Raw genomic sequence first — 13,836 nt, forward strand, 5'->3', positions numbered from 1 at the left:
AAAAAAAAAATCCATGGTAGGTCACCTATTATGCCCTGACAGGAACCCTTACCCCTCAGGCATCCTGAAACCAGCTCCAGGACAGCAGAAAGCTTTGTGGGGGAGGATAGATGAGTACCTAGGGAACAGGGGACCAGAGAGAGAACCCAGGAGACAGGTCCCTACTCAAATGTTACTGTAGGGTGCCTCCCAATCCCAGCAGGACTGAGGTGAGCATGGGGGAAACAGGCACCAGCAGGATCTCACAGAGGGCCTAGCCAGCCCCTAGCTAGCCCAAATAGCAAAGCTGGTCAAATTAGGAAAAGACACCCCTACCTGGAAATGCTTGTCTGCCACCTGCTGGAAAACTGTCCTAACAGCTACACAAATCTACAAGGGGCTACGAGAGAAATAGGAGTTGTGCGATGCACAATTTGCACAACGACGGTGGCAATCTCCCTGGTCAATCTTCCTCTGGGGAGGGAGTCGGGCAGTGGAAACAAGCATCCAGGAAGGAAGAAGGGGCTTAGCACCTCCTTCCCCAGGAATTCGGTTGATACAGTTCTCTGGAAGGCAGAGTGGACCAGGGCCCAGATGAGCCCTGGGGAGATAGGGTGTGTGTGTGGGGGGGGGGGGGGGGGGGGAGCTGGAAGGACAAGTGGGAAGAAAGTCTACTAACTTCTTAGGGCCATCAGGCTCTTCTGGGTCCCTCGTTGGGTGCTTGCTGCCCTTTCCCCACTTCGCTCGACTAGGTCTCCAGTGGTTGGGACTGGAAGCGCTAGGGTGGGGTGGAAAGGGCTCTGGTCAGGGAGACCGAATCCGCGGAGCCGGGAGTCCAGGCGAGGAGGTCGCGTTCTCAGTGGGGGGGACTGCAGCCGCGGGGGGGGGGGGTGGGTAGGGGAGGAATCCTCCAAGGTCGGGGAATGAGGCCAAAGAGCAGCCCCTTTGCGTCTCCTCTTCTCTCTCTCCCCTCCCAGGCTCGGGTTCAGAGGCGCTCTCGGCGCCTGCCACGGCTTCCAAACTGCGCCGCTTCCTTCTGCGGCAGAAAAGGACTTTCAGATGTTGTAGCGGCGGCGGCGGCAGCCGCGGCGGCAGCGACTCAGGACAGCGCCCCCTCCCCCTAACGGCCGCCTCTCCCTCTCCCCCCCGGCGCCCCCGCTCCCCCACCTCTGGGAAGGCGCTGGGGGTGTGGCCAGGGGCCGGTATAAAGTCCGGGGGAGCCGGTCCCGGGCAGCCGCTCAGCCCCCTGCCCCCCCCCCGCCGCCCGCCGCCCGCCGCCCGCCGCCCGCCGCCTGGGCCGGGCCGAGGATGCGGCGCAGCGCCTCGGCGGCCAGGCTCGCTCCCCTCCAGCCCGCTTGCTAACTTCCCTGGCTCCGTCCCTGTCCGCCCGCGGGGCCGCCCCGTCTCCCCGCGCCCTCCGGGTCGGGTCCTCCAGGCGCGCCGGGCGCTGTCGCCCCGTGTCCCTGCTCTCAGTCTGCGCGCCCGTTCTTCCCTCCCACGCCCCGCGCCCGCGCCCCGTCCTAGCTCGGTCATGCTGCCCCTCTGCCTCGTGGCCGCGCTGCTGCTGGCCGCCGGGCCCGGGCCGAGCCTTGGCGACGAAGCCATCCACTGCCCGCCCTGCTCCGAGGAGAAGCTGGCGCGCTGCCGCCCCCCCGTGGGCTGCGAGGAGCTGGTGCGGGAGCCGGGCTGCGGCTGTTGCGCCACTTGTGCCCTGGGCAAGGGGATGCCCTGCGGGGTGTATACCCCCCGCTGCGGCTCGGGCCTGCGCTGCTACCCGCCCCGGGGTGTGGAGAAGCCCCTGCACACGCTGATGCACGGGCAAGGCGTGTGCATGGAGCTGGCGGAGATCGAGGCCATCCAGGAAAGCCTGCAGCCCTCTGGTAAGGTGCCCCTGCCCTTGCATGCCCTCCTCGGTGTGCTCCGCTCCTAGAAGCCCTTTCCCCATTCGGGCTGGCCTGGAAAGCCCTTGAAAATCTCCAGTGAGTTAAGAAGGCGGGTACCTGGCAGGGCTGGGCTGGCATAGGACAGGCTCACCTAAGGAAACTGCTATTGAGTCCCTAGCAGGCTGTCGCCCCCAGCAAAGAAGACTCTGTCCCAGCCCTTCATCTCCAACCTCCTCAAGGGTGCCTATTTGGGAGGAGAGGTCTCAATGGTTGTCCCGGCTGCTGGGGTAACAGTGGAACATTATGTGACTGTGACTCGGTCCAGCCACCCAGCCTGCAAGTGAGCGGCCTAGGGCCAGATAACTAGAGGATGGGTTGGGCGGTGGTGGTGGCTTTCTGTTCCTGATCCAGGGACTTCCCTCATCCTGGCCACAGGTGAAAGCCCAGGGGTCTAAGAAGCCAGGGCGTGGCCTTTTGACATCCAGGTGGGGTGGAGTGGGACATCTAAATTAGAGGGGCTTTGGTGGTGAGGGGCATCAGAGTTGCCCCTCCCTAACGCCCCTGGGCAGCTCACCTTGCTGTTTGAGAGGTATTGGGAAGACAGAGGTCTCTCTGCCAGGCCTGGGCACCTCATCTTGCTCTGGTACACAGGCACCCCGTTCCTCTCTCCTGGCAGGTGTCGTCTGAGGTAGCAGAAGAGAAGCGAGTCTTGGCTCCCAGCCCAGAGCTGTAGAAACCTAACGGGTGTGGGATAGGGAGTAGAGAGAAGGGAGAGGGAGGGTGGGGGGGGGGCGGGGAGGAAGAGCGGGAGAGAGAGAGAGGGAGAGAGGTTTAGAGGGCCCTTTGCCCTAAACTCATTCTTACACTTTCTCCTTTTCCGTTTCTTAGCGAGCCTCTCTCAGTTTCTCCTTATAATCGTTCTCAGTCTTTCCTTCTCTCTTATTCTTTTGTTATCTCCTGCTCTGCCTCTGTCTCTAGTTTCACGACCAACATTCCTGAGTTCTCCTTTCCTCAATGACTTCCGCCTGTTATCAGTTTCTCTTTCTCTGTCTTGTTCCCTTTCTGCTTCTCTTTGTCCTCCGCCCCTTTCTGTTGCTTTCTCTCCGTGTCTCTATCACTGTTTCTCTTTCTTTGTTCCTGCCTTTCTCTGTTACTTTTGGAATCTCTCTCTCTCTGTCTGCCTTTCTGTATTTCTGCCTCTGTTTCTGGTTCCCTCTCTGACTGATTTGTTCTCCCTCTGCCTCTGTCTGTGTCTGTCTCTTTTCCTGGTGCTTGAAGCTTCCATTGTTGCAGTCCGGATGCTGGGACTCCGGCCCCAAGCTTCCTGCCCTGGGTCCCAGACCGCTCCACTTCCTCAATCCTCTGCAGCTTGTTAGCGGAGGAAAGCAGGATGCAGGGAAAACAGGAAGGAGGTGGACCCCAGGGGTCTGGGCCTCAGGCCTCTCTGCCCTTCCTGTCCCTAGGCAGTGAGAGATGGGTCAGCAGAAAACATACTAGGAGAAATGCCAGCCTGGCACCCGGCACATCTGGGAAGCGGGGGTGGGGTGGGGGGATGTCCTGAGGGAGTAAGGCACTGATCCTGGGGCACAGATGCCGGTGCCAGTGGGAGAGGAGGGGTACTCGTACCAGACCAGATTGTGAGTGAGGGCTGAGCTCCTGGGCTGAGTATAATGGGATCTCTTTCCCTTTCTATCTGCATCCTCCACCGGCCAGTGGATATGTACCAGTTTAGGATGGCTGGTAGCCTCCTCTTCTCTCGCTGACTTGAACATGGGGCAGAAGAGCCCTTAGATGGTCTCGAGCACCCCTTCCCCCCTGGCCGGGTAGGAGCTCCCTATCCTGTAGTGGAGGAAAATCTAATCCCATTGGGATAGGGGCTCTGGGGGAAATGGTATGAAGTGTGTGATTGTCCTGTGGACATCATGCAAATCGGCCTTTACATCCCCTTGGGATTACAGGTCCCAGGTCTCAAATGCCCTCCCCCCACCCCCCGCCCTCCTTGCCTGTCCTCCACCCATGCAGGGCATGCAGAGATCTGGAGAGGGGAAAGGGCAATCCTGGAGGACCCTGGGGAAACTAGGTACCGACTTGGCAAGCTGTGTCCATGCCTCCTAATCATCACAGAAGGACTCCCTGCACCATGTGAAAGGCGCCCCCTAGAGTTGCGCAACAGCCCTGCAGGGTCTCTGGTGAGAAAAGATGGCCAGAGCTTGGGACTGATCCCCACTATTCTCTCTAGCCTTCCACTGTCAATAGGCCACTGTCCCTCCTATGTCCCAAGGCTTGGGCCTTCTTGCCTTGGGAATAGTTCGGCAGAGGGCATCAGGCCCCTCTTTCTGCTTTTTCCTCTTGGGGCTAAGCTTCAGCAGGTGACTGGGGGAGGGCAGCCACTTGGCATACCCCTTCCCTTGGCCTGCTATGCCCAGCTGCCTACTATTTGCCCCAGGAGTGGGTCTCCTTCTTCCATTTTAAGCCTCTACCCCCCTAAGCTCCCCATAGCCCTCCTGTCTCAGCTTTCCGAGCCAGAAAAGGTTGTGGATTAACACTGCTCAGGCCCCCAGAGGTGGGGGCAGGGTGGGACGTGTGCGTCAGAGGTCCACAATTCTGCATCAGTGTACTGACCCTTGACTCATGGAATCTGGGGGAGTGGACAGTGGGAAGATCAGCGTTTGGACTGGGGAGCTCCTAAACTGTGCTCTTGGGTCCCTCTGGGACAGGGTTAGGGAACAGACAGACTGGGTTAATTTTTAGTCAACGCAGCAAATATTGTCCCCTTTACTTCAATACTGGGAATCCAGTCATGTCATGGGAACAGGGCCTTCCCAGAAATTCTGTGCCTTGGGGGAGGTGGGAGGAGGAGCATGGCTGCTTAACATTTTTTCTTTAGTATTGGCAAAGCCGGAATTATTGGTGCCTCGGGTATCAGGAGTCTTTCCATTTAAAGACATAGGAGCTGCAGGGATAAGTCTGTCCTCCTTTGCCCCCACCCAGTCTACTGCATTTCCTCATCTGTAAAATGGAGGTGACACAGGACTTGCCTCACAGGCTTGGGGTGTCTGGCATGGTGTAAGAGCTCAGTCAATTGGAGCCATGCTGAGGATGGTAATGAATAAGAGGCTGAGAGGGTTTCGGTTGACGCTTCGATCCTTCTCTGATGCTGGGGCTTTGGGGGCACAGTAGGGCAAGTGAGCAAAGTAGGGGAGCATTCAGAGGAGTTGAGAGGGGTAGGGAGGAACTTCGGTGCTTTTTGCTGCTGTGAACATGGAAAGGATGGGCCCGGTTTCCTTCAGTCTGAGGCTGGCAGCTTGCACAGCGGTGAGGGGATGCCCCGAGGGCCAGACCTCGAAGAAAGGGTGGGGTACTTGGCATGGGTGATCTTGGCTTCTCTAGGCAGAGTCCAGGGCGAAGGAAAAGGCCTTTCTTGCAGGGCAGGTGATCCTCCAAATTGTGGCTGAAACACCGGTGTTGGGGTGGCTGGGCCCACCCACCTCACAGCCTCACCCTGGGTGTCTTGAAGGGGACGTGGCTGGAATTGAGGAGGAATCAGGGGGATGAAACCAGGCTGCCAGAAAGAGGAAATCCTGTAGCTTTGACCATGAACTTTTCAGCCAGTGGTGCCAAAGCTGTGAAGTCTTTCCTCTCTCTGGGCTCCTTCAGTTGCTGGAGCGAAGACCAAGGTTTCCCCTGTGGCTGAGTGTTGTTGGCTTGGCTCCAAGCAGGGGCTGGAGGAGATGACCTGGCCTACCTTGGAAGTCCTGCCTCCTAAATAAGCCTCCGGAGGTCAGAAGGTCAAATCTTTCGGGGCAGGGGTGGCTAGGTCTGACTCTGGCTCCTGCTCAGAGGGGATCCCACAGGGATTGGGGTTTTTCCGGAGGGCCCCACCTGGGTGAGCAGTACCAGGTGGCTGGATTTCCTGAGTAAGCTGGGAAGTAGCAAGTACGTAACCAGCTTTGGAGATGGGAAGGTTAACATTTTCAGAGACCCAAGGCTACGACCCTCACCCTCCCAAACCCAGTGCCTAGGGCTGGATCCTGGGGTCGATCCTCAGTATGCCTATTAAGCAAGGCTGGGCAAGGAAAAGTTACAGATTAAGTGGAAAGTCAACAGGCTATGGTGCAGGCAACGTGCCCTGCCCCGGGTCTGTGTCTGCCCAGGGCAGGGTCAGAGTGCCCGAGTGCATGTGGGGGTGCACGTGTGGACCCGTGTGTGCCTGGACACGTGACTGTTTGTATATGCTTGTGGTTCCTAAGTCCTGACCTGTCTGTGTCTGAGTGGGCAGCTATGGATATACGGTGTGTCCCTATGAGATTAAGGAAGCAACTACTCTCCCTATCTGGTGTGTTCTTCTTTGAGCTTAGACACAAGCTGGGGACAGACCCAGACCAGACCTGGCAGAGCAGCTGGGAGTTGGCATGGTGGTGTTAATGAAGGATTGATCTCCTCTGTGGAGTGCCCTTTTGGTGGGGAGAAGTAGTCTGGCCTCAGGCGAGAGGGGTCCAAGTATGACACTGATGAATCTCTGGACTCAAGTCTGGGTGTTCTGGAGACTTCTAGGGCTCTTCAGTTCTTCAAAAAAAGAAAAAAAGAAGCTTGCCTAACAACAACAAAAAAGTGGGGAAACCAAGGAGGGGGAGTCCAGGCATGCTGCCTGCTTAGCTTTCTCCAGATAATCCCCCTCAGTGTGGCATGGGGCCCTACCCACACAAGAGCATACACTATGCTTCCAGCCTTGCCCTATGGCCTGCGCGGCCCCAGGTTTCAGTGAGCGGACCCAGTTGTCCTCCTTAGAGATACCTCCTAAGGGAAGGGATAAACATTCCATATATCCATTAACACTCCCCCGAGTGTTAGTCATTTGTGAACTTCAACTTGTAGAGACTCAACATTGGAACACCGAGTTGCAGTTACATTTCTACTCCAGATCTCACTTTGTTCTTGAGGCCTTTATCACTCTGATGTGCCACACTTCCAGGGATGGGGGTGGGGGGAGGCTCTCTACTTCCACTTGCTAGAAAACTCTTCCTTACTTCTCGAACCTAAGAACATTCTGCTTGCCTACCAAGAGGAACAAGTGTCACTGTGCAAAGTAGTGCTTCCCTTTATAGTCAGGAAAAGAAAGCAAACGCAAAGAAAAGACAAACCCCTTTTTCAGGTTCCAAGGGTGCCCCTCGGGTTAGTATTATGGGCTGTGGCAATTGAGTCCTTGTGATCCCTTCCAGCCTTTCCCGAGGAAAATGGTGTGTGCTTTTGTTCATGTCTTAGCTTAGCCTCTGTCGTTCCAAGATTTGGTTCTAACTTCTTTTCTTTTCTTTTCTTTTCTTTTCTTTTCTTTTCTTTTCTTTTCTTTTCTTTTCTTTTCTCTTCCTTTCCTTTCCTTTCCTTTCCTTTCCTTTTTATAAAATGTTTATTTATTTATTTTGAGAGAGAGACAGAGTGAGCATGAGCGGGGGAGGGCAGAGAGACACAAGGAGAGAGAGAATCCCAAGCTATGCGATGACAGCATAGAGCCCAACATGGGGCTTGATCCCTCGAACCATGAGATCATGACCTAAATCAAAATCAAGAGTTGATTCTCAACCAACTGAGACACCCCGGGTGCCCGTGGCTCTAATTCTTTTAATCTTCCATTTCCTCTTTCACTCCAATACCCACTTCCAGACTATAGCTCTGAAACACTGTGGCCCCATCCAAAAGTCTTGTGACTTTGTGCAAGGTGGATGCAGGGGCAGGGTCACTGGCCAGTCTGGGCCAGAAAGGTTCCTTGGGAGAGCCTGGATCCTGGACCTTTTCTCGGGTTCTCACCGAGGGTTTGGTGTCTATCTACTTATGGCCCCCTTGACAATCCTGGTCTTCTGAAATGTACCCGCATCTCTTGCTACCCACATCACTGGGAGGTGTTTTCCCCTTGGTTGACCCTTAAGAACTTGATGTTGTCTCTGAGACTGGAGTCCCTTCCGGACTATCCTTCTTGGGATGTTGAATATGCAAAAGGATAGATTATATCTATCTGCTCTATTTATTCCTTACCTTTGATTCTTCTTTCTAAACCAGCCCTCCACCTGTGACAAAACCTTCTTCCCATCCTTGGTGACTCAATTTTATAAATAACCTTTGGTATGGAATCTTGACAAAGCCTTTCTGAGAGTCTCGATTCCTCGTTTCCTGGTTTCCCTTTATCTACCTACTTCCCCCCACCCCACACCCCCAGAACTAGGAGAACAAAAAGAGAACTAACCCCCCAACTAACTTTGGCTAGGCGGAAAAATACCATTTGACCCAGAGGCAGCTCTGGGACTGCTGCCATGCGTGGAGGAACCTGCTAACTCCTCAGGAAAAAAAAAATCCTGACGCAAACCAGATGTAACCTTCTGTCTGGCTGCCAACATCTGGAATGCTGGCAGGGGCTTTGCACTCAGGCCCGCAGTGAGCTGCCAAGCCCAAGCGTTTCAGAGGTGGCTCTGAGCTGCAGAGAGGTCTTGCAACCTCTTTCTCCAGTTCAGGCCTGTATTCCAGTTTTGGCTGCCTGCAGGGTGGAGTGGTGGTTTCAGTTCTGGGACTTCTGGCTCAGGTTATTCTTGAGTTCAGGTAGAGTCTTCAGGAGATCCCAGGGAGAGTGTGTGGGTCCAGCCTCACCACCTCCTATATCCAGATTCCCCAGTGACCTGCCTCTGGGCCATAGTTGTGGACTTTCGGTGGGGTCTAAAGTCCAAGGATGGGAGATGTCGAGGTGGGGGACTGAAGTGATGTGTGAGGATGTTTTGGGTCCTGCGGCCACACAGTGTGTTGCACACACATGCGTGTGGGTGCACACTTTCTCATGCAGGCAGGCGGACACACCCACTCCCGCTTCTTCTTCCCTGTCTAGCCAATGGGGAGAGCCCTTTGGGCCAGATTTCTCATCACTCATGGAAACTCTGAGTTTGGCCATTTGGAAGAGGGGCAGCAGTGCCAACAGATCTGGGGATCCCCTGGCTGGCTCAGCCAGATGCTGAAAAGACCAGGAAAGGAGACAGGAAGAGAGAGCAGACGGAGAGGGGGATGGTAGGAGGAGCTGAATGGAGGGGGGTACGAGATCCAGGGGGGAGGCCCCTGCCTGCCTTAGACCTCCCTGCAGGGCCCAGGGGACCCTCCTGCTGTCTGCGCAGCTGCAGCTGGTGACTCATCTGAGGGCTGGACTGGGTGGGGTGAGGGACAAGTCAAGGATGTTAAGAAGATTTTCTCCTCAGGAATCCAGGAGAGCAGGGAGGAGACAGGGGTGTTGTTTTCACCACCACCCCCAGCCCAGGGTCCCCCACCCTTTCTCAGAGCCAGGCTGGAGAATCCCCTAGAAGAAAGCAGGTGGGAGGCTGGGTTGGTGTTCTGCCCTGTCCTTTCCCTGTGCTGACCTCTCTCCATCTCGGCCTGACTGCAGACAAGGATGAGGGTGACCACCCGAACAACAGCTTCAGTCCCTGCAGTGCGCATGACCGCAGGTGCCTGCAGAAGCACTTAGCCAAAATTCGAGACCGCAGCACCAGCGGGGGCAAGATGAAGGTCATCGGGGTGCCCCGGGAGGAAGCTCGGCCCGTGGTGAGGACCTCAGCCCTACAAATGCGCATGTGCACAGGCACACACACGCCACCACCACCACCACTGGATCTGGACTATGTCATTCAGAAACATTCTTTGGATGCCTACTGTGTGCAAGATGCACCTAGTATGCGTCATCAGGACCAAATCCTCATTTCATTCCTTGAAATTCCTTTCCTGGTCATCAGTTGTATACGTTGATGCAGTTGAAGTAATTTTTAAGTACTGAAATACTTTTGTACTGGTTTGTAAATAGCGGTTGCCCCAAGCCTCCTGGTGTTTCTTAGCCCTTCTCTTGGACTTGCCACCCAGACCTTTTCAGTAACTCAAGGGCTAATGCTGGCCACAGCAGGGGGCCTGCCGACCTTGCTCCAGGGTCTGGTTACTGTCCTTCCTGATGGGGGGTTCCCAGTGGATCCTTGCCTAGGTCTTACAAGTCATTAATGATATGATGTCAACTATCCCTCCTGCTTAGAAATCACCCCCTTCCCAACCATCTCCATAGGGTTCCACAACCTCTTTCCCCACAAAGTCCTTTCCATTCACAGTCCTCCTTTTTAGAAGCTCTTTGGCTCAAGATCCTCTCTTCAGTGTCCTTCTGCCCTGCCCACCGGTGTCCCCTGAACCCATTGGGCCCTGCCCAGTCTCTGGGCCTTGAGCCTCCTTTCAGGTCCTTCAGTTGTGAGCTGACCTCCAGCCTTGGTCTTCCTGCCTCTCTCCCTTCTGCTAAGCTGTTCCATCCTCCCTTCCTCCAGCCCCAAGGCTCCTGCCAGAGTGAGCTGCACCGGGCCCTGGAGCGGCTGGCCGCCTCACAGAGCCGCACCCATGAAGACCTCTACATCATCCCCATCCCCAACTGCGACCGAAATGGCAACTTCCACCCCAAGCAGGTGGGTCTTCATCACTGCTGGCTCGGTCCTGACCTGAGTTCCTGGGGGCATTCCTGGTCTCTCCACAGGAGATCCTGGTCCAGGATGGAGATCTCAGGGAGGGGAAGACCTCCCAACCCAAACCTAACCCCTTGGGCCCTCCCTCAGCCTCCTGAGCCTCAGCTTATTTTGCCCACCACACTCATTTTGGAAGTGAGGAAACTGAGGCCCGAAGTCTCAGAGTGAGTTAATGGCAGACCAGCTATCCTGCTTCCCCATCCAGGGCTATTTCCATCACCTCCGGATTCACCATTTAGCACTCCTGTCAATGTCTACCTCCCAACACACTCTCATTCCCCCTGCTCCATCCTATGAGTAGTTCTCCTTTGTCATAGAATGTCTTAGGTTTCATCTTGGAATGGAGGGGCTCGGTCAGGAAGGGCTAAGGAGGAAAATCAGCCTGCCCCTTCCCCCAGGCTGAGTAACGAAACCACCTGGGGTATAGCCAGATCTGACAGCTGGGGACAGGAGCTTTGGGTGGAAACAGAGGAAGAAGGGGGACAGGAGAGAAAACACGAATGCAGAAACCTCCATATTCCCTCATGCCCTTGGAACATGGGTTCCTCTGATAAGCCCTCAGGAGACTAGGATGTTCAGCAAGGTTGGCCTGCCTCAGCCCCATCTCTGACCCATGAGAAGTGGGCTTACTTGGGAGGGTGGCATATCTGGGCAGAGCAGCGGGGTGCCTTGTGCTGGGTGTAGCCTGGGGAATCCTGGCTGGGGTCTTCTTCAGCTCTTTGTGGGCACAAACACATGCATTCTCCCACTCTGTGCTTTATAGACAAATCCGCAAAATGGGCTGCCACTTTAAGGCCTAGACAGGAGGAGAAGGGCTGCCTCCAGGTCTGCAAATCCGAGGCTGGCATGAGGAGGGTATGGGGTGGTGTGCAATGAGTGGACGACCAGAAAGGGCTCCAGAAACCAGTGCCAAACCTGTCTGCAAGCTTTATCCCAATATAAACTTTATCCTTGTCCCAATTTTTAAAAACTGTTTTCCCTAATTAAAAAAAATGAATAGACTTTATTTTCTAGAGCACTTTTAGGCTTATAGAAAAATCGAGCATTTGTCTAGAGCATAGACAACATACTACAGACTACAGACTACAGACTACAGAACTACAGTGTTCTCATCTACCACCCCCCCCATCAGTTTTCCCTGTTAACATCTTGTATTAGTGTGGTATATATGTTATCACAGATTAAGGAGCTAATATTGACACATTATTATTATTATTATTGTTATTATTATTATTATTTTAACACTTATTTATTTTGAGAGAGAGTGTGTGTGCGAGTGGGGGAAGGCAGAGAATCCCAAGCTCTGCGCTGACAGCATGGAGTCTGACTCTGGGCTGGATCCCATGAACAGTGAGATAATGACCTGAGTCGAAATCAAGAGTTGGATGCTTAACTGACTGAGCCACCCAGATGCCCCCATTATTATTATTATTATTATTTTTAAATTTATTTATTTGTTTTGAGAGGGGGGAGGGGCAGAGAGAGAGAGAGAGAGAGAAGGAGAGAGAGAGAGAATCCCAAGCAGACTCTGAGAGGTGGGCTTGATGCGGGGCTCGAACTCACAACCATGAGATCATGAGCTAAGCTGAAATCAAAAGTTGGACGCTCAACTGACTGAGCCACCCAGGAGTCCCTAGTGTTGATACATTTATTAACTAAAGTCCATAGTTTACATTAGAGTTCATTCTTGGTGTTAATTCAGTTCTATGTGTTTTCTTCCCCCAATTTTTATCCCACTGAAAGTTCTGACACTTGACCCTTTATCTCTAGACCAGTGCTGACCTCTGAGACAACCTTCACTTCTTGGCCAAGTTCTCTCTACTTGACCTTTCCTTCTTGGCCAAGATCTCTTTATGCTGTGGGCTCAGAGGGTCCACAATCATGAAAGAGTCTCTGCCGTTACAGGCCATCTTGGATCAACTGTCTGACTTGAGGGCTGGGCTGGGGTTGGGGCAGGCTGCCTGGGAACTGACTTCTCCCACCCTTGTCTTGACAGTGTCACCCGGCCTTAGATGGGCAGCGCGGCAAGTGCTGGTGTGTGGACCGGAAGACAGGAGTGAAACTTCCAGGGGGCCTGGAACCAAAAGGGGAGCTGGACTGCCACCAGTTGGCTGACAGCTTCCGCGAGTGAGCCCTGCCAGGAGGCAGGGGGCTCAGTGCTCCCTGTCACCCCATCCCCTAGAGGCTGCAGAGCTGACCTGGAGCCTGGGTCTGAGTCCTGGCTCTGTCTCTGGCCCAGAAATTTCCCTTCGTGTATGTATGTGTGTGTGTATGGGTGTGCCCTTGGGATGAGCCAAAGCCTAGGGGTGTCCTCTCTGGGCTTAGATAGCCTGAGAGGTCTGAGAGTGGCAATAGGGAGCCCTTGTGTTTCCAAATTGATCCTGGACTCATTCATTCATTCATTCATTCATCCAGCCACTCGTCTAAAAACATTTATTGACAACATACTACAGGCCAGCTCTAGTTTTTAGCCCTGGGGGCTCTTATTCTGACTTTTTCTGATTTGGGGATGTGAGGCTACTTCCTCTAAGCTGAGCATAAGCTTGTGGGGGAAGAGAAGTCTCATGTCCGGAATCAGAGGAGGGAGGTAGACATGTACTTTGACCATCGTTCCTTGTACCATTGTCCCTCCCCTCAATCTAGTCAGAGGGTGGAGGCTGTAAGGAAGGTGTGGGTGGAAGATGATTCAGTGGTGAGGAGTCCCAGACCCACTCCCAAAGATCAAGCCTGCCAGGGTGCCCTTCCTCTCTTCCTTAGTTCCCTCCAGGGGGAAGGACCTATAGAGACAAGCCCAACTTTGGGTCTGGTGTGCTGTCTACTTGGTGGCCTGGCAGCCCAGACCCTGCTTTGGGGGAGGGAAGAGGGTCAGAAGAAGGCATGTGGGACAGAGGGCTGGGGAGGTGGGCCCCATCTCTGAACAGTCAGGGTGGGAGGAAAGAATGTACAATCGAACTGCATGTGCCTGATGGAGAAGAGACACACATGCTCGGGGGTGAAGGACTTGCCCGGTGTCCTGCTTCCTCCCCTGTTTTCGTCACAGCCACAGAGTCACCAAGATGACTCTGTCCTTCTAGTGGCTCCCTGCCTGTGGCCTTGCCTCCTTCCCTATACCTCCCTACCCTCCAGGCATTTCTGGCTTGACTGGATGGAAGGAGACTTAGGGACCTACCAGTTGATCATGATGTCTTGTCTTTTTTTTTTTTTTTTTAACAAAACAGAACAAAACACCAACAAAAAAACTAGGCAATTGTGTTTGGTTGATTTATTTATAATCAGAGACAGGGGTGCGCCAGGGGTGGGAAGGCGGGGTCATCATGTAGTCCCCAGACCTGTCCTACATGGTAAAACAACTGCAAAGAGTCGACCAGCTCATCTTCTTCCCTGCAGCCTCTTCCCAGGGGGCTTCCCTAGAGTCATGCTGTCTGTGTTCAGACTCCGGTGAGCAAAAAATGGCTTCT

General features: G+C 54.3%; 1 protein-coding gene across 1 annotated transcript; it reads left to right on the plus strand.

Moving 5' to 3' along the window:
* Positions 1 to 1,244: 1,244 nt before the first annotated feature.
* Positions 1,245 to 13,621, plus strand: IGFBP4 (insulin like growth factor binding protein 4). The gene is made up of 4 exons (XM_007085868.2): positions 1,245 to 1,859; positions 9,274 to 9,431; positions 10,187 to 10,321; positions 12,375 to 13,621. The coding sequence occupies exons 1-4, from the start codon at positions 1,511 to 1,513 to the stop codon at positions 12,507 to 12,509; spliced, it is 777 nt and encodes a 258-aa protein (XP_007085930.2). The 5' UTR covers positions 1,245 to 1,510; the 3' UTR covers positions 12,510 to 13,621.
* The last annotated feature ends 215 nt before the right edge of the window (positions 13,622 to 13,836 follow it).

This window comes from Panthera tigris, chromosome E1, assembly GCF_018350195.1.
Source record: "Panthera tigris isolate Pti1 chromosome E1, P.tigris_Pti1_mat1.1, whole genome shotgun sequence".
Taxonomy (NCBI): Eukaryota; Metazoa; Chordata; class Mammalia; order Carnivora; family Felidae; genus Panthera; species Panthera tigris.